Consider the following 26,973-nt stretch of genomic DNA (forward strand, 5'->3'; position numbering starts at 1 on the left):
CCAACATGTGTTCTGTATTTTATTATTACCGTTTATTTATCTTTTATATTTATGTATGCATTTATTTATTTATCTTAGGCCTACTGTTGGGTATTTTATTCTATTTTACTTTAATTGTCTGGTTTTATTTGCCTCTCTGAAGTCCTGAAATGTTTTAATCCTCGCTCTACATGTAAAGAATTTTTATAAATTTTGTTTTTTTAAAAGTGCTGTGTAAATGAAGTGTATTATTACTATTTTTATTATTATTATTATTATTATTATTATTATTATTATTATTATTGGTAGGCTTATGTGCAGCATTTGCCAGCTCTGTGTGATTCTTCCATGGTTCCCACACAAGCACCACACTTGGATGTAGAAACAAACAACTCTGCAAGCCTCTGGATTGAAATTGAAACACGCCCATTCCCTTGTTGACAGATTGGTATGGCTAATTCCTCCCGCAAGGAGGCGCTGCTCTACTGTATGAGGGGTCTCTGCCCGAGTCTAGGTTCAAGACATTAGCATGTGTGTGTGGTGTGTATGTGTCCAGTGAAATTTACCCCGAGACGGACTGAGGCAGTTTTTGACCGTACCAATATGTGTGGCCTATAAATATATTATTTTAACCCCGGCGGAATCGTCTAATGGGCACAACAATATCGAAAATGAGGGAATAATCGGAGGAGACAAACGGCGAGGCTCGTCTGCAGCTAACGTTTTGTTAAACTGCGAGTGGGATCACAGCTGCTGGCGACGAAAATGTCGGGAAAAATAGAGAGCAAGCAAGGTAAGTCCTGCCCGATTAGACCCAACCATACTGCTCCACCTCGGGATACTGTATAACGGTATCCCTCACACGGGGCATGGGTGGATAAAATGTGGGGTCTGTGGACCGATACATACGCTAAAGTGGGCTCCAGATAACGTTGTAAGAATATGTTGAGTATAAATGGTGGTTTAATATGGCCTTATGGATTGTTCTTTTTCGGCTAACATTATCCAGTTAAAATAAAGCGTCACCGTATCAGCTAGCTGGTATTAGCTACTGTTAGTCGCTTGAGCAAATGGCTTTTCTGTACCGTTTCCACCTCATGATGGTTTGAGATAACTAGCTTGTTAACTGACCAGTAAATGATTAACGTTGTTACTACTCCAACAATGTAGCAAGGAAGATCTCGTGGGCTAACGTTACGTAGCCTACAAAATACCATTTGAATGTGCTATGATTCTATGGCTTACTTCACCGGCATTTCACCATTCACTCTCTTAGTTCAACGGTCGTAAATACACCCTGGTTTGATTGTTTGGGAGCATCACTAACAGTCATAATATTTGTAGGCTAGGAAGAAACATTTAAAAATAATTACATACAAATAGCTACATTAATAAGGATATGGTGTTTGAAATTCATCTGCTTTTTAGTAGGACGTTAGCTGACTTTTAATATGAATTTGTAACGGTACCTAGCCACAGCTAAACGTTAGCTTTTCACTAGCTGAATTAACGCTAGCTATGTTGTTGCCTACCTAGCTAGTACACTGTATTTAAAATGCGTTCACGCCCAAGACTGTCGTGTGTATTTGTGTTATGATTTTAACATTGTGCACGTGGCATTGTTCATTGCTTTAGCCCTTGTTGTGTAGCGTTATGTCTATTAGCGCCGAATGCAGCTTTAACGTTAAATACAAATACAGCCACACAGAGTGTGAGAGGAACAGGGTGGTCTCGGGGTATGCTTTCGGAAGGAAACTTTATACCCGCCAGCTACACTTGCATCCCACTCCACCAGCTGTCTCTCTGATTTGCTCCACATACAGCCCTGTCCGGTGATGCCTGCAGTAAATGGACATACACACTAGCACCATAACTAGCACAGACACAAACACACTCCCAGTAACAGGCGGGGAGGGAGTGTCATCCACCACTAGCTCAGTCATCCTTCATAGGCGTAAAAGTTTCCGATTCCTTTCGTGTCTTGCAGACAGATGACTACATATGGTCACAGATTTAAAAAAATATATATAACTCTGAGGCAGTGTAGCTTTTGTAGATTATGGTAAAATAATAAGTTAAATGCAAAAAAAGGCTAAGGATAATAATCACTGAGCCTAATCCATCACTTCTCTCACATGGACCTGCTTCCCCCAGGCTTTCTAGTTATGTTTTCCAGGTCAGGTCACTTGTTGAACTGTCTCCGCTCTCTTCCACATGCAGCCATCGATTCCAAATATGTACCCATAGGACACACTGTGCTGGATGCCAGTGAAATGGAAAGAGCGGGCAAGGCTCGGGACTACACTGAAAAAACTGTGCACCAGGCATAGCTTCAGTGTCTGCTTGTTAAGCCTTTTCCACAGAGAGAGGGAGAATGTGTGTAAAGATGGGATGAAGTATATGGTGTTAAAAGGAGACTGTTGTCTATGTGGGCTTAGAGCTTGGAGACTCTACAGAAAGGGGACCAGTATTAGACCTTAACAGGAGATTAATTAACTGGTGCCTCGAGGAGAAAATGAAAAGGGAAAAGATTTGGATAAAGTGAAAGAAAATCCACGACTGAAATAGGGATTCCTGCACATGGATATAGTCATGGGTTAAGGTTTGAATAGTGATATGATGCAAATGGTTACCATAGGACACAGAACAAGTAAGACTATCAATGCACACATGGACACCAAGCTCCAGCTGGAGACTTACAGCCAGAAGTTCTTCCAGAGTCATTAGCTGCATCAACATACTCCCTTATCACCATGGATACTGTGCCCTGCTGTCACTTACTTGTCCTCTCTTGGGTGGTAAACACTGTTGCCTGTTTAGAGGCTCCTCTTCCACTTGTGTGTAGCTTAGATAGGATGTCATCCCTGAGAGAATCTAATGGGTGTCTGTTTTAACACTGGCTGAACCCCATTCTTTGTACATGAACCCACATGACTTCATCACTCAGGCAGCCCAAACTGTAATCCATAAACAGATTCAGAGTTTGGGGTGGTGCAAAAGAGCAACAGCAGCAGACAGCTAAACTAATCTCCAATTTCGTCCTCAGAGAAGATGATCTGGGTGGAAAAGACAATATGTGCATTTTTATTTGTAAGTTTTCAATATACGTACTCAAACCTAAGACGGTTTTAAACCTGCCTTTACACATGTGCATACAGTTTGTTAAATAACTGGCCACATGTTGTCCATGTCAGAAGTTACAAACAGCTCTTATGTTTGGAGTTCTGTTTTAAATTTGCATCCATAATTTGGTACATTTCATTTTTAACACCTGTGCCAAACCAGCCGATGATAAGTGATACAAAATAGTTTGGGTGTGTTTATATTGTATATGAAATAGAAATACTTTATGCTCATTATCTCTGATGTGCTATATATTGATATTTATATACTTTGTTTAGCTATGCAGCCGTGCTGTATGTGGCTCTCCCACTGAGCATTACCCAAGTTCAGACTCCACTCTGTTCACAGGCTTTGTGCTTACTGAAATTAGTAAAATTGCTCATTGTTTAGTATGTGTATTTGTCTATGTAATGCTTTTGAGGATCTAATTGGACAACATGAAGTGATTCAACTGTTGCAGTTATAGTTGGCAGTGATACATTTCATGCAACACCCTTGAAACAAGCTGTGACACAGAATTTGTGCAAAGCAAACACCCTTAGCTTCACGCTGTAGAATAAACCATGTATCTACTTTTCAGGATAATATTGCTCTAGGAAAATAGATTTTGTGTGTGTGTTGTCCTGTCCATAAACTCTTCATTCACATGAATAATTCTAAAATAGAATAGCTTGTCTACAACCTATAACAATTATAGTTGCTCTAGTAGTACTAGTTTTATTCTAAAGATAAACTTTAAAGCTCAAATGTCTAGTGCTCTTTTCCATACTGTGTTGAAAAAGCACAGTGGCCCGAGTATATCGTTATAATCCATGTGTTCATGCTTGTGCATGGACGTTGTGCACACGTTTCCCATTCAGTAGGTTTCTTGTAATGCTGTTTGAGCTCTGTGAGTGTTGTTTTTGTATCTCTGTCTGACCAACCTTACAGCAAGAAACACCTTAATGAACACACGTCTTCAGCACTAAAAGAAACAAGCCTTAAATGAGGCTCAATCTAATTTTTATCATCGTCATTTTTGCCTTATTCTTCCCTCAGAGACCGGGATTGTGACACAGCAGTTTTGGCGTGTCAGTATTGGTTACAAAGTTGTGGGAGTGGTGGCGCAATGTTTTATTATTAGCCTGTTGACTCTTCTCTTACAGAACAGTCAATGGTAGTAGCCACTCCGCCCCCCCCACCGACCCCTCCGTGCATAGCGTGGAAGTGTGTATCTGTGTCTTTGCCTTTTGAAAGGCTTCAGCTGTAATGCAAAGAGTTTACTCTCAAGCATTCCTAAAGTTAACACTGGCGTGTAAGTCATTTTGATGGCTTTGTGTTTGCTAAGTGGTTACCGCATCACTTTAGACAGAAATATCTTCTTCTGATGTACAGAAATAGCAAGCTCTGCATGCCGTAGTCACCAAAACTCTAAGCAAAAGCTAAAGGAGTTGCGATTACAGAAGGGTGCCCTGGGTGATTAGGGTCACGCACATTGCTGATGAGTGATCCCACTGCTGCACAGGGCAAGCTATGGGTCTTGGTTTGACATGCTGCAATTTTGAGGTTTGATGGCAGAAAGCATTTCACCCTCCCTCTCCCACAGAATGAGAGGCTTGCTGTTCCCATATAGGCTTAGCTGTGTTGTAATTAGTTTTTTGTGTGTGCTGTGTATAGTGAAGCAAAAAGAGGGAGGGAATACAGCTTAGGGAGAGAAAGAAAGAGGGTGGAGGAAGGTAGAGCATTGATGGGAACCGAGTATCTTCACACAGAGAAACGGGGAGAGAAATGGATGGATTACATGTTGTGGTAATGACTGGATCGAGGATATCAATGAGCAATGGAAGGCTATGTCTGTGAAGGCAATCAGGTCTTGTAATATAAATATTTTCAAGGCTGTTCTCCCTTTAACAGCTTCTAAGGAACTAAATATGGAGTTTTTCTGAGATCTCATATGTAATTCAATTCGGCTTCCATTTACAGGTTGTATTTATCTCTCTACTTTCATGTGTGCTCTTGAGACTTCTTTCTTCGAGGGGTTCGTCTTATAAGATGATGCTTCACTTGATGGCTCTGCTGTGTGTTGGCCTACATGTCAGACAGCAGGTCATTTATTCCCGCAGGTGGCATGCTCAGTTCCTTACAACTGTTCAGTACATCCCCACTTCAGATTACTGTGGGTTGGACCCTCTCCAGGACTGATGACCGCTTAGACGGCCTCCCTTATATGTTCTGTCCAGGATTATGTGATTCTAGACATATTTTTACAAGAAGAATTATTTAAGAAAAACAACAACAATGAACTCTGAAAAAGCACATTGCTTTTTGAATTCCTTTTGCCTTCTCTCTATGCTATTTGTAGATCTCTGAAGTGCTGCGTAGTGTGTCTGAGTCAAGAGAGAATAATTATGCAGGCTAGTCAGTTTGTGACTAACGCTCAGCAGTGCTATTGAGCAATATCTGTGAAAAAATGTCAGCCTGACCAGCAAGTCATCAGCATACAAAAAGTATAACCATCAGCATCACTCCCGGACCAGTAGCTGTGTGTGGACTCGGGCCTCTTGGATGGGCAATATAAGCTGGAGGAGCCAGGCCTCCTCGGAGGACACAGACTCCTCTCTACAGGGGGATCTAGATGAGGACGCAGGTAAAGACACACAAATATATACAGCTCTTCTCCTGAGGCATGTATGGTGGACTGTAAGATCAGTGCAGCACTTGCTATTCTCTCATTAATGCTGACATTAGTCCATTGCTCTGCATGATCTTTCCAAAAATGGGATTTTATTTTGAGTATTTAAATGATAATATAATAACAATGAAGAAACTGGGTAAAGCTTTTTTAATATTAAGTTTTTTCCACAATTCAAACAACACAGATCCTACAAAAAAGTCAGAAGACTAGGCATTATTTGAAATGTAAATGAACACTCCAGAACACCAACTCTATTCGCTGCTAAAATGTATTCTCAAGCACAGGGTTATAGGAGTAGCTGGTTACAGAGGTTTCCTTGCGTGCACACTATGCATTTATTCAACAGTTGTTGTTTTTTGTGTGTGAAATAAATGCAGACTGGCATTGTTTTTTTTTGGGGGGGGGGATGTGCACTTCTTTGTCTAGGCTGCTTTAGCCAGTTTTGGAGCTTTAATGTAAAATAGGCTTGCTGGCAGAACGAAATGCAGGGGACATTCCTCGCTGTGCTTTTTGCGTCGTGTGGCTTTATGGAAGGTGCTCATTTGCAAGTCTTGGTTGGACCCAGCCCAAGGAGGCTGCTCTGCAGGCCTTCCATCACAGGCTGCCTCTCGGCCTTATCAGCTCCAAAGTTTGTAGACAGAAGCCATAGTTTTTTTTTTTTACCTTTGCTCATCAGGTGAGGTACTGCCAGCATGCCTAGGTGCTGTGGTCTTTATCTAGTTAAAACAGTTGGTATTGGTTACACTGGTGTTGTCACCTGCATCTTACGTCCAATCTGCCTGCCTTGCTTTACCATGGAAGCTGGTCCTGTTTGTTCACCCACATGTAGAGGTCAATGTTTGATTTGTTAATGTTTGCATTGACTTTGTGCTGCTGCTGTTAAGCTGCATGAACAGATCCACCCTGGTGAGCCGGTAGCGCACAGAGGCTCCATAATTAAGGTAGTTGAGTCCATCATTGTGTAATTACACAGTGCAGAGTGCCATAATATCTTGTTTTGAAAACACAGTCTGTGGTATACTCGGCCTAATAAATCTGTGCATTTCAGCCCAGCGGGACAGTAAGAGTCGGGGGGGTGTATCTTGTCGGATTTAAACCTGAGACCAATGCGTCGAGTATTAAGACCCTGTACACGGGATGCACGCTCTACCATGTGAGCTACCCAGGCGCCCACTTGTCTGTCTACCATTCCGTGCCCAGTCACTGTAGCTGTGATGGCCCTCTTTGGGGACGGGCAGAGTGAGTGAACTGGCAGACTGCACAGTGCTGCAGATGAGGTGGTCTCAGTCCAGCCACAGCTGAGTTGGCCATGCTGCAGAGATGCTACTGATGTTTGGAACATCTCAATAAGGATCAACAAGAGGATGACTCCCCTGTCCAATCTCATACATGCATAATCAGCTGATACCAATCTCATTGCACATTTTTTTTATACTTAACACTTTTGAACTGCAGAATATCTTAGGATGCAGCTGTGTTAACTAATTACACCCTCTCCAGTATCTTTTAATCTTAATACATACTGCTTACCGTACGTACACACCGCCACTGACTTGAGCTGCAAAAAAGCTCTGGCCGCCCCGCCAAGGACGCTTGTCAAAGAGTACGGGGAAGCTTTTTGACGCTTTGGCCTCTATGACGTGGCGGCGTTCTCTGTTCGACCGGGAGAAGCACAAGCAGTCACTGCACGGCCAATACACTGACACTAGAAACCTTTTATAAATTACATATATAATGACAGAAGTTGTATGTTAGCAGTTAGCTCGCTCGTTAGCCGCTGAGCCGTAGCAGCGTAAACCTAATGACCCTTGCAGGACTTCACTGTGAGCAGATGCTGTGGCCGGCAGGTAACGTTAACTGGTCTAAATGTACAAACAACGTTATATTATAAACAATAGGTAACCCAGCAACGGCGATTATGAGCTTGTCCTCAGAATTAAGGTTTTGGTAGGAACAAAATTTTACATTAAATGTTTCTCCGGGATCAGCCAGCGCGAAGGACTTAGAACTGGACATTGGTCTTGTTTGTCCTGTAACAAGTTAATAGCATCAATTGAATGCACCATGACATAATGATTGATTAACCACTAAAACTAGCAGAACTGAGAACCACTACTGAAACTTGTCCTATGATGTTTTCTTTCAGTTCTTGTTTTGCAGTGAGATTTTCAGTTGAATTTGCCCACCTCGTCAAGAATAAAGAAAAGAAATGCCTGTCTGCATGCCATTTTTTAAGTAGCCAAAGTTAGAGAGAGAGAGAGACATCTTGGCAACTGAGTGTGACAATCTCAATGGTTGATGGAAAATGTGGAGATCCGGAAAAAAAGGCTTTTATGTGAAGTTGTGCTGGTGTGTGAGTGTGTCTAATCAGTCAGACCCCAGGGTGGCATGGCTGGGTCATGGCAATGGCTTACAATCATGGGGATGTCCCATAGTTGCTGGCAGTTTCCGATGCCAGTCTAAATCAGGAATGGAGAGAGAGAAGTTGGCATTGCTTGCAAACAAGTCAGTGTTGTTGTCAAGGCAAGTAAGTAAGTAAGTAAGTGTCTGTCTGTCTGTGCGTGCGTGCGTATACATGTTGTCTGGGTATAAAATATCATTCGGAGTCATTGGTTTGCTATCTTTTTATCATACACCAACCAGTATATGGCATATTTATTCTGTCAGTGACTATTAGTTTGGGTTTTCAGTTTGAGTGTGTCTCCTTCATTGACCCACTTCCTCTTGGATGTTCCTTCTCATGCTACCTGAATGAGAGAATTTGTTTCTAGAATAGCAATAATACATGCATGACATGCAACACTTTGGATTTATAAGCTGCTATGGGAAATTGTAAAATACTTTGCCAGAGTGAGAATTAAGTTTGCTTTTGCTATCCGTGGACTATCAGTGGACTTTGGTCAAAGGAAGTCAAACAGATAACATATCCACTTAAGGCTTCATTCAGACATTTTTGCTCAGACAGACTTTTTGCTCTTCATAGTACATCTTCTACTCCAGTTGAAATCGATGAATTAAAGAATTTTGCTCTTAAATGTTGAACTGAAGAACTGTTAATGCAAACGGATCCTTGTGGGTTTTTCATTTGTCTTAATATTTTTATTATTATGGTTGTGAGGCAACACATATGGGACATCTAGTTTGCACAAGCATAGCAATTATAACAAGCATACCAACATATACGCCCAATCTGGAACAAATAAGGAAAAGGAGAAATGCACACAAACCAGAAAAAAAACAAAGACCCCCCCCCCCAAAACCCCTTAACAGCTACGCACAACAATTAGACACTTTGTGAACATGCCAGGACTAACAAATACAGTTTGCATATGACCTCTTTCCAATTAAGTGAGGGAGGGAAATCACATTTCTACATTGTGTTTACCACAATAGATAACTACTTTGTTTAAATTGATTTCCAGCAGCATCTTATGTTCACTTACAGCTGGACGAAAAGATGTGGATAGGACGTTGCAATTACCTGTTCACGAAAATGTTGTGACGTTGAAAAACGCATCACTGTTTTTAGTCATATCATGGACAAGTGAGTCAACTTGAATTAGAGCCTGACCGATATTTCAGCCGATTTTAGGCATTTTCCAAACTATCAGTATTCATAATGCCCGATAAATGAACATTTAATAAATAAAATAAAAACGGATGAAACACCCTTCAACCATGTTATGAGTGTTAGCGTTGCCTAGTTTGTTTTTGTGTTTTGGTTCAAAGCACTTTTAAGTTTTTGGAAAGCTTGTATTTTTACACATTTTATTTATCAGAACATTGATATATTTTTATGTTTCTCTGTTGGTTGTGAAACAAACAAGTTTATTTATCACATTATTTTAGTGAGGACTCATAAATAACTACAAATAACCAATGTTAGGGAAATGTGTTTATGTTTTGTTACAAAATTCTAGATGTATTTTTTTAAATGTATATCAGAATATCTGATTTTTAAATGATCAAATAATTGTGTTGATATCTGCCTTAAAAATCCTTTATCAGTCGGGCTCTAACTTAAATACACCAAGTGATTGATGTTATAGCACCATATTCATTTTTGGATTTGCATAAAGTTTAAACGTAAATGCTCACACGTGTCTTTTACTTAGACTTTCTACAGCTATAATAATAATGAAATATTATAAGGTCCATTTCTGTTGTCCAGTATGTCTGCTGCAGTGTGTCAGAGGAAGACCAGAGGACAAAACGGCAAATGATCTATACATCGCTGTAAGACGATATGCAGCTCTGCAGCAATTGTTTTCATTCATGTTTTCCACAGTAAGACAGCTGCATACTGTGTGTAGCCTTTTTAAACATCCTTGTTTCAACATAAATAAAAGCGCTCTTGCAGTCTTCTTATACTCTGAAGTCATATTCCTTCCAACTTCGTCCTGCTCCAACACGCTGTTTAATGTAAAAAAGAAAAAGAAAAGTCAGAACTACAAAAGAAACTTACAAACTCAAAGCTGTTTTATGTGACCTTTTTCAAAACTATATATTACACCACAATAGACTCAGCTCAGAAGTGATGGGTCAATGTTTTGCATGACTACTATAAATAGAGATATCAATGCAGAGTTTTTAATGAAAGTGGAAACTGGAAAGCAGCTGGGAACATTCGTATGAACCGCCAGACGCACTGTATGTACTTCCTACACCAGCAGAGAGTGAAACGCGCTCATTGTTCGGTTTGTATGCATGATGATTAAAATAATTTGAAAAAGAAACAAAGTTATTTTAGTGTTTGTTGGATTATTCATCACTGACATAGTTTAAACAACCACTGCCTAATTATAAGTGGCTGTGCGAGGGCGAGTCTTGTTCTTTGTGGCGGACACATCTGTCATCCAAGCCTATTTTTAAGAAGGCTGTGAAACAATCTGAATGCAAAGAGTTTTGGTTTTGCACAATGCACTTGAACTGCAAGAAGAGTGTGCATTATTTGGCATCCGTCCGTCAGTGTGTGCGCACAGTGTCGAGAGGATGACAAGTAGCCCGCTGTACAGACAAGATCAGCTTTGTACAGCGCTCTAACATGGGGAGAGTGGTACCACTCCTCGCTGCTCGAGGACATTTACTCACTAGAGCGCTGTTGCTTATGCTTCTCTGTATCTGTCTCTGTCTTGTACTATGGCAGTGAAGTGATTGCTTCTCTTGTGGCTGTTTGTCTGTGTGTAGGATCAGTCTCCTATCTCAAGTGCTTTATAGTTTGCTGTTTGCGTCGCGCTCTCTCGCCAAACCGCTGCCGTTCACTGAGAATTCATCTCAGTAGATCACAGGATTTTTTAGCTGTCGCAGTGTCTCTGTTCTGGTGCTGCTTGATGTTACAGATACTGACAAGCTGGGTATTTATAGCACATTGTGGTTCTTTAGTCTATTGGTTTTCACCCAAGGTGAACCCGCTGCCTGTCTGTCTCTGCTGAAACACTTGGTTCAGAAAGCGAGCTTTAAATGGAATTCTACGAAACGCAGTAAACCACTCAAGCCAGAAGGTGACTTGAAGGATCAGACTGCTTTGAGCGTGCTTCTGTCGGGTGGTTGTGTGGTGCGGTGTGCTTCTTTGTCTTGTGTAAGTTTCAGTGTACTGTGTTATTAGGTGCTGCCTGTTTAGGTGAGGTAAAGTGTTATACAGGGGAGCTGAGCTGTAGTGTAGCTGAGGTTCTGAGGCCAGGCTGCTCTGTACTGTGAAGTTTGTCCAGAAAAAAGGGAGTGGCTCTCAATGAGGGAGACAAGGGACAGGAAATCGTGCCAGTGGCGCTGGCGTCAGGGGGGAAGGAACAGGAGGGGTACCCAGGATAGCGTGTACGTGTGTTGCTGTGTGATTTCCCGCTATCAACACTCTACCTCACGACGCGTCCCATGTCTCAGTGTGTTGTTTGTAATTGTTAGTTTTGTTAATTTTTGAATATAAAAGAAAATTTGATCGCAAAAAAACACTCTCCCTGGAAATAGTTAAAAAGGCCCATATGATGTAATCAAATTACATATTTTGTCCAACAAACACTCCAAAACCTAAACATATGCGAGTCACTATCTCATAACACAAAAAAAGCAACAAATCGTCATGATGGAGCAGCTAGAACTAGCCAACATGGGCATTTTTGTTAAAAACATGTTTAAAATGTATTGATTAACTAATTGTCTAATCTCTAATCACAGTCATTATGTGATGTGTCTCAGTATAGCGTTACCCATAGTAAGACACCTAATCATATATTCCAAATACAACATTATTTTAAACTCCCACAACTCTGCATTGGGCTGTATTTTTTGCGCTGGTCTTCACACAGTTTTCCTTATTATCATCCCAATGACAAGGAAACTAATTCTTTAAACTAATTTAGATCCATATACGGAAAATTAGCCCATTTGTAAATGTAGAATATGTGAGCATTTGCAGATATTGAGTGATTTCTTCCGTTCCTGCAGCGACACACAGGGACTCTCAAGTTCATGGTGTTTTTTTTAATCTTCCTTGAGGCCACTAGATGGATAACCTATAACTACAGTCATACAAGACCGCCATTCTGACCTTTTATGTGTTTACTTTGTCTATTGAACCCTTTTGTCACTGTGACAGTGTGTGCAGCTTTCCTGTGTTTTCATTTTACAATCAGGGCATCAAAAGCCTTCTGCTTGTGGACTATTTTGTTGTCTCCAATTCTGTTGAAAGTCAAGCCCTGTGGCATCCCATCTGCAACCTCTTTCACTTTGTATTGAATGTGTGTGTGTGTGTGTGTGTGTGTGTGTGTGTGTGTGTGTGTGTGTGTGTGTGTGTGTGTGTGTGTGTGTGTGTGTGTGTGTGTGTGTGTGTGTGTGTGTGTGTGTGTGTGTGTGTGTGTGTGTGTGTGTGTGTGTGTGTGTGTGTGTGTTGTACTTAGGACAATTGAGTGACCTAGACCTCGGGGCTCCCTCCATAGCTTTCAATACAACCCCAATGAACTGCTGTGTCATGTGCTCCAATTAACTAGTCCCATTAGCTCGTTCAGTGCCCACTATGAGACCTTAACCCATATTGAAACCATACAGAGCGAGTTACAACTATTGCCAGAGAGAGGATTATTTGAATAGTTGCAATAACGTAACGGTTAGTCACATCCCACACGGTGTGGTGTAATGCTAGTGTCGAATGTGTTCATTGTAACACTTAGAGCTGTGACATGCAGCATCTCAAATAAATTGTTGTTAATTTAGTTCCAATTAAACACAGACATACTAAGATAAAAGGGAGGGTGTAAAAGAGTGGCCATCAAAAGCAGTGACATGGAGGAATGAATGAGTAATAATAATAAAAGAAGCCTGGGGTATGGGGGTTCATTTGGCATGTGAGCCACCAGCAGTTTCAACAGTATGTGGTTCAAGTTTTTTAAATCGCAAACCCACACAGGGATGTGAAAATGTGGACAAACAATGTGGTCTTTACCATCATGACACACTAACAAGGAGGGAGGAAATGTGTGGGTGGACTACCAGCAAATGGTACCAGTAAGAATGAACCTCCAGTCTGAGGTAGTCAGGCACAGAGAGGACATAGAGAAATACAGATGGTAGAAAAGATGCTGCTAACTCTGCCAAGTAAGAGCTTTGGAAGAAGGAGTTTTGTTGGCTTCATAGTTAAACAGAGGAGACATTGAGGCTGGAGACTTGTAAATGTTTAAGCCACCACACAATACATAGGCCGTATAGTCCCACCCTCTTCCAAAACACCACCAAGCTACTGGCTTACATTTGCAACAGAGCTCTGGATCAGTGTCATATGTTTTATTGGATAGTACTGATCTGATTAAGCGTGTTTTATTCCAGAGAAAATGAAACGTTTTTTTACATCACAAATTGTCTCCTCAATTATCATCAATAATTAACTGCCTGACCAGAACAATTCATTGAGTGACTCACTTTGAATTTAATATTGTGATCATATTTCAAATGACCTTGAAAATGTTGAGTTGTTGAAAAGACAAATCCTTCTCTGTGTGAGCTTTCTAAACAACCACAGCAGGTAATGTCAGCTTCCCCTTGTGTGGAACTGCAGAAAGTCCCTGCCAGGATTTACATTTCTGTTCTTCCCACGCATAAGTAGTTACCTTGCCCACCTTTTCACACTGTGCTGGAACATAGACACTTACTTTGCAAATAGCATTTATATATTGGCACAGCTTACCATTTGCTTATGCTTAATTAAGTAAATATACAGAGTTTTCTGGAATTATCTGGATTAATGAACACAAAAAGAGGTAAATGATGCTTCATGTTATTGAGAACTGATTTAATACTTCAGGACTTTGAGTTACAATCTGTACTAAAGGTATACCAAATATATATATATATATATATATATATATATATATGTGTGCATCCAATGAAACCATATAAGACTGAGCTGTATATAATAGTCCGTGTTAAAAAATAAAAAAAAGCACTTTCCCTGAATTTGCATCATTCCCCCTGCTACAAAAACGTATACAGCTTCACTTTCGATATCTTCACATTGACCCACTATCCCGTTTATCTTCACAACATCCACCACATATCGTCCGCAAGCTCTGTGATTATGGAACTGTTCATATGGTCTGTTTAAATCTCAGTAGCTTCATGGTGAGCGGAGTGGTTTATTTTAAGCTACTTTATGACTATAAAACAATATGTTTGTTTTCCCTCACTGTTCGACCTCAAACCCTGTTTTTCTGCCATATTGCTACAGCAGTATAACCTTGGGACTTGCAAAATATTGTTGCAAAACATTGCTCGAAGCCACTGTTTTATTGCTGTACATGACAGGAGATTCACATAATAGATCGTGCATTGTCAGACTGCTCTGTGTTTTCCAAAGTGCCTTGACAATACACGCTTCAATTCAGCGGGCCTTTAAACCAACGCAAGACACAGAATGTGACTTGATAAATGGTGGATTCGTCCCTTAAACCCTACCGTAGATGTGCTAGATATACAGTACATGTATTTGGATGTCATGTGTCTGACCTCAACCCTTTATCCTGAGTAATAAGAACACACCACCATACAAAAAACTCAAGAATGCAAGGCGTGTCACCAAGAGATTAGGCTGGATTTTTGTTATGTGTCTCTACATGCTGCTTGTTGCTTATTATGTGTTAATTCAACGTATTTACATCTCCATAGTAGAACCCGACCGATAAAGGGTTTTTAAGGGCGATACCGAAACGAATATTTGGCTATTAAAAAATTTGATAGTCGTCCGATATATGTTTAAAAAAAAAAATATCCAGAAACCCGTAACAAAACAGATTTCCCTAACATTAGTTCTTTGTATTTATTTGAGTTCTCATTAATTAAAATAAAATCATTAATATAATATGATAATAATTTGTTTTGTTGTTAGAACAGAGGAACATCAAAACATATTAAAGTTCTGATAAATAAAAATACAAACAAGATATGAAACGCAAAGTCCTTTGATTATTTTTTTTGTTATTGTGTGTTTGTTGTTGAGTGTTGCCAACAGGGACATTGTAGAGCGCCCTCTGTTGGACAAACTATGCAAAGCCAACACTCATTACATGGTTCACTGTCCGTTTTGGTCCGAATCATTTATTTGTCATTATAAATGATTCTGATGAATGAATGAAAAAAATCAGTCGGGATCTATATTCTACGTTTAATTTGTATTATGTAACTCATGTTTCTTTTTTATTTATTTCTCTTATGTATTGTGTATTGTATTGACTTACTTTGTAGATGCGTCACACAGTATTGAGTACTTTCTCCGTGAGATAGTTTGATCCCTCACGCATTTGCTTGTTGATCGCGTTCCTTCCCTTTTTTATGAGTTTTCCAGTGAACGTTGGTGTACTTCTGATATTGGTGTTTACCCCCTGATTGTGATGTCATGATTCATATGCGTTCATAGAGCAGGGGATTGTGATGTCATGATTCACAGAGCAGGAGTTTCCCCTCTATCGATGTTTTCCCAATCATCAGCCACTCAGTCTACTGTGTCACATCTGTGGTTAGATCTGAGAGCAGATGGCACTCTCAGAGAAAGAGACCGTTCTTTACCGTCTCACATTCACTTTCTCAGCTTCCTGTCGCACGCGTAGGCTGAGCATTGGCGACCAAACACAATTGCACTAAGCAGTCATGGACCTGGTTTGTTGTTTTGTAATATGGATCTGGGTTATAGATCGCCCGTGCTGTGTGGCCATGGTCTGTTAGCCATGGCTGACCAGGCTGTCTGTTCCCATGCAACCCAGCACGCAGAGCACCTTCATCACCACATTGACATTTGCTCCTGATCATTGACCCATGTTTGGAGCGGCTGCTATACTAGCCGTAGGGGCATGTTTGTGTTAGTTATTAATAAAATACAGTAGTGGCTGAGTTGGATTTCATAGATGCGGAGATGCAAACGGAAGCCATGCAGCCTTTTCTTCCAGACAAGAGTTGAAATAATGGTAAAGTTAAAAAACATTCTGGAAATATTTTTTGAAAATAGATTTGATGGGTTTTGGATTTTTGAAAAGTAATTGTATGTTATAATATTAATGAGCTGAGAGCCAGCCATTATCTATTGCTTCAGTGAAGTATTCGTTTCAGACCCCGCTTTCAGTTAGAAATGACTAATAGTTTATTGTAATCCCTGATGTAATTACACAGATGCCAAGTCAAAATGATTTGCCCATTATATTTATTTCAGGACAGTCAGTTTGCAACGGTAACTTGATTTGCCAAAACCATTTTCTGTGTCTTACTTACTCATTTGTTAAGTAAAATACAATAGATGGTAAAGTGCACCGAGTACTAAGCGTCCACTGTATGTCATTTACTCATACGTTACGTAGACTGGATGCTCTCAGTCTTCCCGTGGCCTGTTGTTGAACTGCGTACTCAAACAGCACAGCAGGAAAACTGTAAAACCTACCGCTGGACTTCTTCTTCTTTCTTCCTCCATTACTTTTGAAATCAACCATTAACCAGGGCCACGTTCCACACCGAGGCTTCCTCTCTTCCCTGCCATCCTTGGGCAGTAGCTTATACTGCAATACACACACACACAAACTCTCTCTCTCTCTCTCTCTCTCAGCCTGCTGTGTCCTATGGTGCTGCTTGTTGATAACTGAGGACACGAAGAGGATTCCTATTGAACATTGCACACAGCCAGCAGGAAGTCAACCACTACAATGGGGAGGATAAATAATTCACCAAGCACTTAACTATTTCCTGCTGAATTTTTCTCTCTTTCCTCTCCATTTTCTCGCTGCTGTTCATCTCACAAGCCTCAGGCTTGCGTTCCACACTCTTGCTCCACAGCAGGTCTTGCCTGTAGAGATATGATACTTGGCAATGCACCTCCGCGGTTTTTGTTTTGCAGTGTAGCAGACCGTAATTCACTCAGTATGTTGTCTTTTTCATAGACAAATAAGTGCTCGTTGCAGGCATGGTTGCTTATAAACAATGCACTTATTACTTACTTATTTTCAGGAATCCCAAGGCAAGGTTTTTTCCATATTTTTTAACACTTAAGTTCTACTTAAGTGTCTCAAGTGAATGGATTTTTTTTTTATTCTTTGTTTTGAAAGCACAGTTGATTAAATGTAACAGCAGGTATAGACAATGTTCAAAAGTAGTAGGATCACCGATCCGATATTAAGTTTGGATATCGGCCCTGATATTGAAAAAATAGCTGGATCGAGTTTTCTTTTTTTTTCTTCCATCGCAGCACATCCTACGTCATTCATAAGCAGGACTTGTGTCTGGTGCATTTAGTCTCTTCCACATGGTGGAAGGAAGGTATAAGGTGGAAAGTATACAGATTAATATTAATTCAACGTATAGGGTCGGTATCGACAGATACACAAAGCCCAGGCATACGTTTCTGGACTGAAAATGTCGGATCAGTGCATCCCTACTCAAAAGAGAGGTGGAATAATCCACATTCTTGTGTTAATCTCCATCCCATGTTGTTTGTGCACCTACTCCAAGACTTCTGTTTTCTCAATAGAAAGCTGGATCAGATTACAACATTTAATTTAGATAGAGGTACATTTACTCTCCACACACCAGTTCAATTAATGTTAACTGTCCTGCCCTGCTTTGGAGAGAAGATTCTTTCAGACATGATTAAAAGGTTTTCTGTACACACACACACACACACACACACACACTTTCAGACCCCTCTTCAACAGCTGGCACTGTGACCTTTCTGACTCTTGTTTGAATCTTCTAGCATGCTCAACAAGTCCATATTCGCAGGGCTTTGATTGAGCAGTCTTCACTGAGGTAGTTCAGCAGAAGGTGACAGCTGTGTGTGTAACCTTAAGCACAGCCTCCCCTGTATCTCTCCATCCAGTTTTCATCCTATTCCTAGAGTGTGGGGGGGCGTGAGCAAGGGGCTGACCAGCTGTCATGTATAGATCACACCTGTACTGAACAGGAACCAAATCAATCTGCCAGCCTGTCAGTTCTTCACTTAGATCTGGACAAGCTCATGTGTCACCAGTCATCAGTTGTTTTAGGGGTCAGGACCAGCAACTGGGATCCTGGGATTTCCCACTAAAATATTTTACTGTGCATCCCCTGTCCAGCCGTTTGGTCTGGTAGAATTGTTTTTAATGTAAATTTGAAGTTAAATGTGTTGGCCATTGCATTATTTAGGTATACCTCCAAATACTTAGTTTGAAGCTAAGTTTAAAAAAGACAGATAAATCTAAAGTTTTGACTTTGAATATGGATATGTGTCAGTGTGTTCTGGTCTTCTGTTGTCCATTATAGAGGGTTTTCACCGACGTGACATTCTGGGCGCACGGCCATATTGGAGGCAATTGGTGTAAACAACTGAGAACATCAGTGTAGAATGGAGTCTTGTGTACTTTGGATACTTTAAGTAAATGTAGCCATGTTTAAACAACAGAAAAGCATCCAAGATGCAAAGGTAAAGACTTGGACCACAAGAAAAGACGTGACATTTTGAAAAATTACGGTTTATTGGCGGTGCAGATCCCTGCGAGTTGGCTCCCTCTTCTTGCATCCATGATGACCCGGTGATTCTTCCTTCAGTTGCATATCCTGATATAGTCTACTACCTGGTTTTCTCGCCGAGCCCATACACAGCGGCAGACCTTAAATCCTTCAAAGGTTTGGAGGCCTATAACCAGATGGTGTGTGAATGGGTGAGGGAGAAGCAGTACCAAGTCATTAACAACCGTTGTGTTGTGAAGGCCAAAGTAAGAAATGCAATAACGTCTTTAATCAACCTAACCTTAACTGAATGATATTATTGCGATACTCAAGGTGATGATGATGATTGATTCTCAATATTTTTTCCCCCAATTCAATCCTAGAACAGTTAGGTGAGAAAGGGGAGAGAGAGGGGGAAGACACGCAGGAAATTGTCACAGGTCGTATTTTAACCCTGGACCCTCTGCGTTGAGGCATAAACTTCTCTGAACATGTGCGCCTGCTCTCCCACTGATCCAACCTGGCCACCTCTCCCTTTTTGGAAGTAATATTCCAAATGTTTTTCTTGGTCTGAACCTAAAACACGGCAATAATAACCATTTTCCTTGACGACGTTCGGGGTCTACTTCAGTGCTTTGATGTGATGTGGAGTACCTCCAGTATGGCAACTTCCGGTCTGATGCCACATTGTGAAAACCCTCTATGCTATAACCAATCTGGCACCATTTATATCAACCTTCTCATGCCTACAGGGACTGTCCTATACATAGAAAAGTACACACACTGTTTATACAGATGACATTTAGTTCATTATACGGTAGTGTTAAACCTTTAAGGATGTCTCTGTCAGACAACATGACCAAATTTGCACCAAAATGTTATTTTAGTTAAGGTTTGGGCTTTTTCATTATTGTGATAAGATATCCTTGTTCATGTTTACAAAGTAATATAAAAATATATATATATTTTTTTTTTACAGATTTAGAATTACGGGTGTCTCTTTGTTTTGGTTGATAAATAAAGTTCCTGCAAAACAGAATTAGATGTGGTGGTCTATGAGGGCCCACAGTCGGAAAATGAGAAAATATATGAAGCACCCACCAATAAATGAACTCCCCTGTTGTGTGTGTTTGTATATGTTTGTATACGTATTGTGTTATGGAGCTTTGAGATACTCCAGCAGCTGCAGGGCTCCTGGGGACTCTACTTTACCACAGAGTTGTGTGAGAACCCTCCCAGGCTTTCTTAAAGAGTCGTTCAGACTGGAGTGTTTGTTTTAAATATCCCCAAGGCCTTTCAAAGCAGCGTCGTAGTTAAGCAATTTAAATGCCTCCAAAGGATGTTTACTTGCTCAGTCTGAGCAACAATCTGATTTTATTGATTCCCTGATTATTATTATTTTTATTTTTTTGTGGGACTTTTGCAGTTTACAAGAGAAGAGTCAAACCAAACCCTTGTATAGGAGTGTAACCCCACTTTACTGTTATCAGGCTGGATCTACTGCTGTATTGCCCTGTAGTTAAGGAGAGTTGGGAAGACATTTGGGAGTCACTAAAAGGAATTAATGAGTAATAAGTGTTATGAATGATCTGATCCCTTCTGGGAATATATCAGTTTCCAATCCTTCTCTGTTAACTACTTCTCTAAAAGCAGTCTCAAGTAGAGATGTTCCGATACCAGTATCGGTATCCGTCGATACTGCCTAAACGCTGGTATCGTATCGGGAAGTACTGGAGTTTATGCACCGATCCGATACCACGTTATAAAGTCCTAAAGAAAATCTATGTTGAAATTGTTTATGTTCTTTTTCCATTATAACTGACTGTCAAACTGGATAATACAAGAAAGTTTTGTGGCGACAACATAGATAGAAATCATATCACATCCATACAGGGATAATAGTATACAGCTGTTAAAACATAATAAAATATATGACACACTGGTATCGGATCAGTACTCGGTATCGGCCACGCAACTTCAGGTTACAGAATCAGTATCAGGAAGCAAACAATAGTATTGGACCATCTCTAGGCACAAGGCAGCAAAAATCCAAATATTGGATATGAAGAATAAAATAGTTCATGAAAATGTTTCGCAGGTGTACACAAAGTTTAGTTAGCACACCAGCAGAAAGGCATGTTGTGGTCTTGGCACCTGAAACACATTAAAATGTTTTCACTGTGAGGTTTCTTTCAGTATTTGATCAAGTCCATGACTACTCAAAGTCAGTGTAATAGACATTACAACCAATGACATCACCACCTCATTACTCTGGACAGAAGCAAGTAGGCAGCTGGGGAGAGTGGGGCGGATGGCTGGGCCCGTCTCTGGTGGAGGGGTGGAAGCTGAGAGGCGAACATAACTATAACAGAGCACGTCACTGTATTCACTGTATTCTCTCTCTCTTTCTCGCTGACTTTCACTCTTTCACTCATTTGTTCATTTCTTTCTGTTGATGATGTCATTTCCACACTGAGCCAGACTTCCAGTGAACTCTAAAGGAGTGGGAGGGCTTTCTGCTAAAAATGAACGGGAGGACGGTAGAGAAATGAATAGGGAGCAGAGGAGACAGGGAACCAGCCCAGTGTGCATGATAAACAGCTGAGCCACGGGGACGGCCATGGTGTCTGCGAGACCAGCTGGATCGATCATGGCGGTGACTCATTGTGCTGATGTCACTGCTTCTCAAATCTGGGCTAGGGACTTGCAGCTGTAAACTCGCACATAGTCCTTCTGGGCCTGTTCAAGCTGGGATTACATGAGAGGGTCCAGCAAAGTCTCATGTCAGCCACAGGCCCAGCATGTATGCCAGGGATATAAGGGAAACATGGTCAAACAGATAGGATTTTGTCAGACTTAATTCATATGGAGGCTTGTGTGCAATCAAAAGCATGCAGTGCGCTCTACACACTGCGTTAAAGTGTAACCTTGCCAGCATAGCATTTAGCTTGTGGCAAAACTGACTAACGCAGGTTTGTATTGCCTCAGGGTTACAAAAATTTAAAAAATCATCTGTAAGTCCTTCCATTAACCCCGGAACTCATTAGCCGGAGCTGGGAATGACGTCACTCCCCATTTGAATGTGTTACATTTGCAAGTCAGATTTTTTTTAGTGTGGGGGTAGCTCTAGCCAGGTTAGCCATTGTTAGCAATACCAGTTGATAACAACGCATTATGCTGTTTTCATACAAACGGTGTAACAACTAGGGGTGTGAATTTTCACTGGTGTCACGATTTGATTGTGATTATCCTGGCAACGATTCAAATTGATTCGATATCCCGATGTATCACCCCTCATCATTATTATATATCGCAACACATGTTATTCATCAACAAATTTAAGCAGTCAGATGTATACAAACTCCCCTTTTTATTGTACTGCTCTTAAAAAAGACACTTCATGAATGTTGCGGAGTCTAAACACAGAAGGCAAAAACAAAAAGAGCAGCAACCGGAAAATCGCCAAGTGCAACATTAGGCAATAATAGATTATGGTCTGTCAATGCATCAATGCAAAATCCTCCAGTAATGCATTGATGCAGGGATTATTTTTCTACACCCTAAATGCCCGGTGTATGTGAATGGTCATGTGGTATGTGTTGTTAGACGCGTTAATAAAGACGGAAATTCGTTCTGCTACTGGAGCTAAAACGCTTGTGTTTACCACACTGAGGGTGTGAATGACAACACCTCGTACGGAGCGGCTGCTATCGCTGTTACAAAGTCGGTTTACCTATGTAGTGACATAACTGGGCCACTAATGACATTTAAAACCATTCTTTATTTGTCTTCCACTTGTCTTCTAACATCAGTTATTTATGTAGGACAACATATTTGCCTGCCATGTGTGTGAGTTTGGGTGTTAGGAATGAGGTCAAATGCAGATTAAAGGTGACACAACGGTCATGCGGTACATTTCAGTAACTAAGTAGTTTATTGAATCTGCCATGTACCTTTAGTGACTTACTAACGCCTGCAGAACAGCCAGTGTTAAAGTGTTGTCACACAACATTGAGAGAAGCTTTTCTTTAAACGCATTGTAAAGCAACAGCCTGAGGGGTCATGCGTGGCTAATCATCGCATGCATTTGCATTGGAAGGAAACTCCCCTGGAAGCGTTCTCATCAACATTTTTAATGAGACACAAAGTCGTCCTTGGCTGCCTCAGCAAGCTTTGGCTTTTGCTCGCAGAGTAAGGGACAATGAGGATTAGGGGTGGGGAGGAAGGACAGTAGGTTAGACATATGTGCGACATGTGGATGGTTGGTGCAGATGAATCCTCCGCCCTGCTGGACGTCCAGTTTGTGGCGTTTTCCTGCTGCTGCTGCTCGCCATTCAGCGTTTTTACGCTGATGACCGTGGAATGTCAGATCCCGCTGTTGTTGAGCTGAGGGGAGATTACACCAGATAGAGGTGTAATTTTGGCACTGATAAAAGCCCACCCTTCCTGCCAGATCCCACCGCTGTTATTGGTATTTATCTTCTGATTCAGTTGGGTGTTAAGATAGAAGGAGAGGCCGGGTGGTGAATTGAGACAAAGTGAGCAGTCAATTCTCCTGGGATTAACAGAGTCGGGGGACTCTTCTCTCCCTAGATACAATCAGCCTTCTCTACAGTGAACGAGGGGAATTCTGCAAAATTACTCCACTATTATGAACCCTTTCTCAATTATGTACCATAAAGCAATTTTCATCTCAGCACTAACTAAAGTATGTTATAACCACACACTCTTCTGCGTTGTCCTTGTTTCTCTTTGTGTGCTCTCACGTGTGTGTGCACACATCTGTGCACATAATTGACTGCCGGAAGAGGCTCTGTGACTGTGCCTGTCCAGCAGATTTATTGTTGGGAACAGAAGGAGCAGGTGAAATGTGCCTCTTACAAATATTATTCCTTTAAAGATACTAGTCTTGTATCTCACTGGTGTATAGCTGGTCACTTGGGCATAATTTCCATTAGTGGCATAGTGTGATAGTGAAATCAACATGTCAGTGCCCTTGCGCCATCTGTTAAAAAAAAAAAAAATCTAATTTCAATTCCCCCCCCCCCGTTAATGTCTCCTCCTCAACTGACCACTTAACTTCCTCTGTGTTCCCTCTGTCCATAGACTCGCGGTCCCATCTGACCTCTTTCACCATGAAACTGATGGACAAGTTCCACTCTCCCAAGATCAAGAGGACTCCATCCAAGAAGGGCAAGCAACTGCAGCCCGAGCCAGCAGCCAAGAGTACTGAGAAACCTGCGAACAAGGTATGTGTACAGTCCTGTGCCAGATGTGTGTATTGTGGGAAATCCATCTCTTTCCCACCTTTTTCCCTTGTGTTTGTTTGCCCCTTTGTGAGACAATTGTTTCCCTGTTTAATGTGTGGTGCTCCCATACTCTATTGTGTGTGTGTGTGTGTGTGAGAGTGTGAGTGCGCGTGCGTGCGTGCGTGCGTGCGTGCGTGCGTGCGTGCGTGTGTTTCCCCACTGGTTCCCACAGCTTCCCAGTCGCCGTGGCGGCTGGCTGCAGTACAGCAGGTGTCTAAACCTGTAAAGACATGAATGGAACCGGGTCGCTTCCTGAATGAACTCCTCCGCTCCCTTTCAGTGTAATGAGTATATTCCCCAGCAGCCCTGCTGTGAAAGACTAGAGTAGCTGAAAGAGCCCATTGCTGTAGTATCAAGATGGCTCCAAGCCACATCACTTGATAAATGGTTCTTTGAACTGCGAGCAAACCATGAGAATAATAGAACCACAGCAGAGAGCCCAGACTGTTGTGATATTCCAAATGTGAAATAGGCTGAGTGATAAGTATTTAACTGCATACTCAGTTTATGGCGTTCAAAAACATTTTTCAAATGTTCGCCATCATCACAAGAACACTACAAAAGTATTTTTTTTTGCAATGCTAAGATTCTACTATTGTGAGTAATTTTTTTTTTTGTAGAAGGTTAGTCGGCTGGAAGAGCACGAGAAGGAGGTGGTCAGTGCCCTGCGCTACTTCAAGACAATCGTGGACAAAATGGTCGTGGAGAAGAAGGTGCTGGAGATGCTTCCAGGTTCGGCCAGCAAGGTGCTTGAAGCCATCCTGCCTCTGGTTCAGGTAGAGGCCCGGATACAGCACAGGTGAGTCACTTGTTTTTATCAGACAATAACCTAACCCTTTTTTTGACACAATGGTGTCTTTTGCACAGATGACATTTTTATTTGATAATAGTCTTTACAATAAACTTTTGCTTCCGCCATAGATGTAGTAATTTAGTAATTAATAGATGTACCATTTCTCAATTCATTCTTGACTCTTGACGTACCTCATAATGTTGCTGGTATGCATGTAGGACATGTTAGAACTAGCACAAAGTAGCCTTCCGCTCGCTTAGCAGCTTGTGAAGATTGATAATAAGTTGTGGCAGACAACGTCCCTCACCTCAAAACTTCCTGGACTTGATGCCTTAAGCCTTTGAAATTACGTTCATGTGTTACTCACTGTTCTCGTGGCACGCTATTAGAAATGTTACCTCCGAGGATGAAAACTTCAACTTTTAGATATAGTCACCGGTTTGTTTTACTTCCTCTCTGGGTAAAGTAAACCCTTTCTGTGACAGTAACCTTAGCTGCAGTTTTGTTTTGACTTGTAAAACATGTTAGAAATTTTCTGTCTTTGTCTATGTGCCTTTCTCCATCCGTTAATACGGATGAAAGTATGGACGTCAGAGGTGACAGATTTTGTATCTCACATCCCTGTGTTTTAGAAGCAAAAGATGGATTGTTGCTGCAACATTGAGAAGCAACTGTCTATGGGGATTTGACCTTAGTCTAATGGAGCCAAACCCCGAATAGATCACAATAGAAGTTTAGAATATGGGTTTTTTGGGCAAATAAGCTACTGTACATGTACAAGTTACTATTGTGTGGGCGGCCAGATAGCTTAGTTGGTAGTGTTGCGTCCATATATAGAGGTTTACTCCTTGACGCAGCAGGCCCGGGTTCGACTCCTCTCTCTCCCCTTTCATGTCTTCAGCTGTCTTCAGCTGAGAACGCCCAAAAAATAGCTTAAAAAATAAATTAAGTTACTATTGTGTTATGAATGTTTGTGTGAATTTCACCCTCACGTGTAAACAAGTTAGTTTTGCCATCTGTTAAAATACACAGTGTACCACACTGTTAGACTGCCTGCAGTGATTTAAATCAATATTGTCAATTAAGTAGGTCAACAGTGGGTGTAACTCCTACTTGCTGTCCTGGCACACAGTGTTAAGTGGATTCAATGCTTATTTGCCAACAGGTCTGGTATCAATCACAGCATCTGAAAACTCTAGTCATACTGACTGGGGACACATAGTTTCTTATGATTCCACCATTCCTACTTAGTTCCAGTGTGACCTATGCTCAGTCTGTCTGGGTCAAACCTCTCCACCCTTCCAACTGCTCCACCGTCCTTTAAATCCTTCTGTTAACCCCAACAGCTACAGTCATCTCCTACCCACCATAGAGCTAAGCTGTGTAGAGACAGTGGATGGATATTCCGGCACTGTGAATCAGCCGCAGCATGTTGGTACAGGCCTGGGCCACACCTTAGTGTTGGGTCTGAAAGCACCGTTCACTACAGGCAGAAACAACACCCCGCTTCCCCATGTGGTTCTACATTCTTCTGTCAGCTCTAGCTAGCCTTTTATCAACCCCCAAGCTTTTAGTCAGGCATACCTGCAGTTCCTCAACAAATGCCCCTTAAAAATGTAGTTTAATAGCTGCTAGATAGTTGGAAGTGTATCATATGTGTGATTTTAGTCACTTCCAGTCTAACATCTGCTTGTCCCAATGCTTTTTTTCCACACCCCTCTGTTGTGTTGTCATTTTTTCTGCACCTCTGGTTTGCATACTGTCTCTTACCTCCAATACATCATCTCTTTATCTGTTCTATATGTCTCTTCCGCCCTCCCACCCTTTGACAGTTCGGCGCTATCTTCCTGCCATAACCGTGTGTATCAGAGCCTGGCCAACCTTATTCGTTGGGCAGACCAGGTGATGCTAGATGGTATTGACTTGGAGGACAAGGAGAATGTGGCGTCTGTCACTAGCGTCATCAAAGCCGTGCTGGATGGAGTAAAGGTAGGCCCCTTGGCTGATAGAGGAAATGTTGCGGATGATGTCGTCTACGTCCAAACTTTGTTGTTGCAGCAGAGGTATCAAGTAACAAAGTACAAATACGTTGTTGCCTTACTTAAGTAGACATTTTGGGTATCTATAGTTTACTGGAGTAATTATTTTACAGC

At 41.3% G+C, this 26,973-nt stretch overlaps 1 protein-coding gene across 1 annotated transcript in view; it reads left to right on the forward strand.

The window, feature by feature from the left end:
• Positions 1–464: 464 nt before the first annotated feature.
• Positions 465–26,973, forward strand: part of rapgef1b (Rap guanine nucleotide exchange factor (GEF) 1b) — a 46,205-nt gene continuing 19,696 nt past the window's right edge. The window contains 4 exon segments of the mRNA XM_032539736.1: positions 465–772; positions 23,825–23,967; positions 24,648–24,826; positions 26,653–26,809. Coding sequence (XP_032395627.1) covers positions 745–772; positions 23,825–23,967; positions 24,648–24,826; positions 26,653–26,809 — 507 coding nt within the window. The 5' untranslated portion in view covers positions 465–744.

Source organism: Etheostoma spectabile, chromosome 16 (assembly GCF_008692095.1).
Source record: "Etheostoma spectabile isolate EspeVRDwgs_2016 chromosome 16, UIUC_Espe_1.0, whole genome shotgun sequence".
Classification (NCBI taxonomy): domain Eukaryota; kingdom Metazoa; phylum Chordata; class Actinopteri; order Perciformes; family Percidae; genus Etheostoma; species Etheostoma spectabile.